The 5,743-nt window shown below is 41.1% G+C and overlaps 1 protein-coding gene across 1 annotated transcript; it reads left to right on the forward strand.

Annotated features, from left to right (window-relative positions):
- Positions 1–2,113: 2,113 nt before the first annotated feature.
- On the forward strand, positions 2,114–3,046 carry LOC123792302 (olfactory receptor 7A5-like). The gene has a single exon (XM_045797472.2). The coding sequence runs from the start codon at positions 2,114–2,116 to the stop codon at positions 3,044–3,046; it is 933 nt and encodes a 310-aa protein (XP_045653428.2).
- Positions 3,047–5,743: the final 2,697 nt, after the last annotated feature.

The following is a 5,743-nucleotide window of genomic DNA, read 5'->3' on the forward strand; positions in this document are numbered from 1 at the left end:
ATTCCCACAACTCCTAGGAATACAAGTAATAGAATGCAAAGAACACCATATAAAGGAAGGACTCCCTGTGTCTTGAAGTCCCATCAGTGGCAGGAAAGCCACCTCGGTCCTCAACATTCTCTGCCACCACCTCTCATCTCTCTCCTCTTGCCAATTCCCTCACCGCACTGACTGCATGTTGAGATCTTCAGATCTGCAGTAAGTGCCTTCTGCAGGGCACACACCTCCCCCAGATATCCTCCTGCTTCCTGCTTCATCTTTCTTGAAGCCTCTGTTAAAATGTTACCTTCTTTGCAGGTCTTCCTGAACTCCTATTAAAACTTAGCACCCTCCCCATCCACTCGTTTTTATACCGACTTTTTTTTTCCTTTAAACCACCTGTCACCGTCTGACATGGCACATGATTTTATTTTTATAAAAAGTATATCTATCTTCTTTCTTCATCATTGGATTGTATAGACTTTTCTTTTTTCTCCATGTTTTTCTTTAAATTCCAGTTAGTAAAGATACGGAGCAATATTAGTGTCAGATGTAGAATTTAGTGATTCGACACTTCCATACAACACCTGGTGCTCATCACCACAAGTGCCCTCCTTCACCCCCATCAACTATTTCACCCATCCCCCTCACCCACCTCTCTCCAACACCCCTCAGTTTGTTCTCTATAGTTAAGGGTTGGCTTCCTTGTTTGTCTCTCCTTTTTTCCCTCTCTATGTTCATTTGTTTTGTTTCTAAAATTCCACACACAAGTGAAATTATATAGTATTTGTCTTTCTCTGGCTGACTAATTTAACTTACCATAATACTTTCTAACTCCATCCAGATCATTGTAAATGGCAAGATTTCATTCCTTTAGGTGGCTGAGTATTATTCATTTATATATATGCACCACATCTCCTTTATCCATTCATCAGTTAATGGACATTTGGGCTCTCTCCATAGTTGGGCTATTGTTGATAACACTACTATAAACATCAGGGTGCATGCACCCCTTTGATTAGTATTTTTGTATCCTTTGGGCAAATACCTAGTAGTGCAACCTGCAGTAATGGGAAAAGATATTTGCAAATGACATATCTGATAAAGGGTTAGTATCCAAAATCTATAAAGAAGTTTCGAAACTCAACACCCAAAGCACAAATAATCCAGTTAAGAAATGTGCAGAAGACATGAATAGACACTTTTCCAAAGAAGACATACAGACGGACAACAGACACGTGAAAAGATGCTCAAGATCTCTCATCATCAGGGAAACACAAATCAAAACTGCAATGACATAACACCTCACACCTGTCACCATGGCTGAAATTAACAACACAGGAAACAAGAGGTGTTGGAGCGGATGTGGACAAGAGGAACCCTCTTGCACTGTTGGTAGGAATTCAGACTAGGGCAGGTGCTCCAGAAAACAGTATGGAATTTCCTCAGAAAGTTAAAAATAGAACAACCCTATGATCCAGCAATTGCACTGCTAGGTATTTACCCAAGAATACAAAAACACTAATTCAAATGGGTTGCATGCTCCCCATTATAGCAGCATTCTCTGTAATAGCCAAACCATGGAAGCAACCCAGGTGTCCAGGATAGAGGAAAGGATAAAGAATAAGTGGTATATACATAGAAAATGGAATAGTATTCAGCCTAAAAGAGAATGAAATTTTGCCATTTGCAATGACACAGATGGCGCTAGAGAGTAGTGTGCTAAGTGAAATAAGTCAGTCAGAGAAAGACAAGTGACACATGATTTCAGTCATCTGTGGAATTTAAGAAACAAAGCAAATAAGCAAAGGGAAAAAGAAAGAGAGTGAGGCAAACCAAGAAACAGACTCTCAATCACAGAGACACAGTCCTGGTTACTAGAGGACAGATGGTGGAGGATGGGGGAAATAGGTGATGGAGATCGAGGAGGGCACTTGTAGTGAGCGCCGGGTGTTATATGGTTGTATTGAATCACTGTTTTGTGCACCTAAAACTAAAAGTACACTTTCTGCTAACTAACTGGAATTTAAATAAAAACCTACAAATAAAAAAAATAATAAATGTAACAAATAAATAAATGAAGCCTATTTGCAAAAATTATTGTGTTATTTTTTTTTTCCTGGTAGTCACCTCCATGGAACCAGGAAATGATACAAAAATTTCAGAGTTTCTTCTTCTGGGATTTTCAGAGAAACCAGAACTGCAGCCCCTCCTATTTGGGCTTTTCCTCTCCATGTACCTGATCACTGTGCTTGGAAACCTGCTCCTCATCCTGGCCGTCAGCTCTGACTCCCACCTCCACACCCCCATGTACTTCTTCCTGGCCAACCTGTCCCTTGTAGACATATGTGTCACCTCCACAACCGTCCCCAAGATGCTGTGGAACATCCAGACTCAGAGCAAGGCCATAACCTATGAAGGCTGCCTCAGCCAGATATTTTTTTTCGTTGTGTTTGGATGCCTGAACAATTTACTCCTGAGTGTGATGGCCTATGACCGCTTTGTGGCCATCTGTCACCCCCTGCACTACATGGTCATCATGAACCCCTGGCTCTGTGGACTCCTGGTTCTGGTGTCCTGGATCGTCAGTGTTCTGAATTCCTCGTTACAGAGCTCAATGCTGTTGCGGCTGTCCTTCCGTACAGAGGTGGAAATTCCCCATTTTTTCTGTGAACTCAATCAGATCATCCAACTTGCCTGTTCAGACCCCTTTCTTAATGACATGCTGATGTATTTTCTAATTGTGCTTCTGGGTGGTGGTCCCCTAGCTGGGATCCTTTACTTTTACTCTAAGATAGTTTCCTCCATACTTGGGATCTCAACAGCTCAGGGCAAGTATAAAGCATTTTCCACCTGTGCATCTCACCTCTCCGTTGTCTCCTTATTTTATTGTACGGGCCTAGGAGTGTACCTTAGCTCTGCTGCTCCCCGGAGCTCCCACACAAGTGCAGTGGCCTCGGTGATGTACACGGTGGTCACCCCCATGCTGAACCCCTTCATCTACAGCCTAAGGAACAGAGATATAAAAATAGCTCTGAAAAGAATCATTGGAGTTCCAGTGATGTAAAGGTCAATGGTCCTGTGGCTGAAGAAGTGCCCATGATTGCAGGGCTCACAGCCTCAGAGCTGGAACTGCTATTCATCAACCAGCCTGGGAAGTAGAATCTGCTCCTTCTATTTATTTCCTGGAAATTCCATTTGTTTGAATTCAACTTCTCCATACACTTAAGTAATTCACTTAATTAAGCTTCTGCTCTGTCTGATACACACACAGTTTCCCCTTTTTCCAGTTTCATATATTCCTAATGTTTTCCCCAATCTTGAATCACAAATGCCTGGAAATCTCTGTATCTTACATGGAACATCTTGGATTTCTTAAAAATACTTTCGTTCCAAATGACTTATACCATGCCAAGTAAGTTTTCCCTAGATTTCCCAAAAGAACAATCATGAGTTGTATGCTTCATATGGAAGAATCTATACAGTTGGCCACTAAGCCCTTCACATGACTTTATTGTAGATGAAAACACAAAACCCCCGTTTTCACCTAGAGTCTGTCCATCTTTTTACATCACTACCTTCACTCCTCTTCCTGAGAATGTGTACTCTAACACTGTTCCTTTTAAGTCTCAGGCTCCTGACAGGGATGTTCAGGCTAGGAAAGCCCGGGCACCCCCTGCGCCCTGTGCTTGTGGACATTCCCACAGATGCTTCCCTGACCAGAGCCTCTGCTGTGGCTGCACCAGCCCTTGGGTTCTCATTGTGATCGCAAGACAGGCCTCCTCAGCACCCATCAGAGACTCTACCAAAACCAGGTTTAGTACTAACAGGTCCTGGAGGGCACAGGGAATGCCCTAAGGCCTTTTGGAGAGGTTTCAGAGCGAGGGAGACGCATTAAGAGGGATGGAGAGAGTGAGCTGCCCTGAAGGATCTGCGTTTATTAGGGTCCATGGCCAGAATGGTTAGGGGATTGTGGGTTCAGGATTTATTGGAGAATTTAAATGAGCAGAAATTGGATGCTGAAGGGGAAAGCAGGGTCACTCATGTGTCCGCATGGAGGTGACCCAGGGCTTTCTGAGGTCGTACTTCATGGCTCGAGCAGGCTGAGTGCTTCCCTGGTAATTGTGTCCCGATTGACAATGTGTTTATTCACCATGGTTGTCTTTGAAATGGATGCCTCAGAAATCCAAAGCTTCATGTCAGGCACTTATTCCATAAACATCCTCCTGTGCTTCCTAACTGGTCTCCTGCTTTTACACTCTTGAGTCAGCTCCAGGAAAAAAGCTTCCACAGCCCCTGGCAAGGACTGATTAGCAAACATCGCTCTCCCAGTGGAGTCTCCATGGAAAGACAAATTTGAATAAACAGATCCACCTGATATGGTCTTAGTGTCAAAATGACCATAAATATGACCAAGCAAAATTTCAAAACATGCATTTTATTACTACTCAAAATAGTTCTTTCTTTATTTAAAAAAAAACATATTGTTCAAACAGAAGGGGGAATGAACCATGAGAGACTATGGACTCTGGGAAACAAACTGAGGGCTTCAGAGGGGAGGGGAGTGGGGGACTGGGATAGGCCCATGATCTGTATTAAGGAGGGCATGTATTGCATGGTGCACTGGGTGTTATACGCAACTAATGAATCATGGAACTTTACATCAAAAACTAGGGATGTACTGTATGGTGACTAACATAATATAATAAAACATTATTATTAAAAGAATAAATAAATAAATAAATAAATAAATAAATAAATAAATAAATGCTCTGATTGAGGGGAAAAAATAAATGTACAGTTCATACTGTGCATCTACTTATTGAAATATGGAAGATTAGTGTCCACAACTGAGGGGCTTTATTCACCCATTGAGGTGAAGCGTTGGTTAGAGTCTTCTATGTTTTATCACTGAATTAGGTCTTTCATCCAATATGAATTTATTTGTGTATATGGTGTAAGAAAGTGGTCCAATTTCTTTCTTCTGCAGGTTGCTGTTCAGTTTTCCAAACACAATTTCTTAAAGAGACTATCTTTTTTTTTTCCATTGGATATTCTTCCTGCTTTGCCAAAGATTAACCATGTAGTTGTATGTCCATTTTTGGGTTTTCTATTCTGTTCCATTGATCTACGTGTCTGTTTTTGTGTCGGTACCATTCTGTCTTAATTACTACATCTCTGAATCATGATGCCTCCAGCTTTGCTTTTCTTTTTCAAGATTGCTTTGGCTATTCAGGGCCTTTTGTGGTTCCAAACATATTTTGGGATAGTTTGTTTCTGCTTGATGAAAAATGTTGATGGTAATTTGATAAGGATTGCATTAAATGTGTAGATTTCTTTGGGTATATAGACCTTTTAACAAATGAAGCATGAGAGACTGTGGACTCTGGGAAACAAGCTGAGGGCTTCAGAGGGGAGGTGGTTGGGGGAATGGGATAGGCTGGTGATGGGTGTAAAGGAGGGCACGTATTGCATGGTTCACTGGGTGTTATACGCAAGTAATGAATCATGGAACATTACATCAAAACTAAAGATATATTATATGGTGACTAACACAACAAAATAAAAATTATTATAAAAAATAAATAAAATGTCTTCTCTTTACCACCACCACTTAAAACCACATTAAATAAATATTAACAAAAGTGAAATACTAAAACAGACAAACAAAAAAGACAACAAAACAAAACAAAACAAAACAAAAACAATGTTTGTTCTTCCAATCCATAAGCATGCAATGCTTTTCCATTTCTTTGTGTCCTCT

The sequence above is a fragment of the Ursus americanus genome, chromosome 14, assembly GCF_024610735.1.
Source record: "Ursus americanus isolate L20-20 chromosome 14, mUrsAme1.1.p, whole genome shotgun sequence".
NCBI lineage: Eukaryota > Metazoa > Chordata > Mammalia > Carnivora > Ursidae > Ursus > Ursus americanus.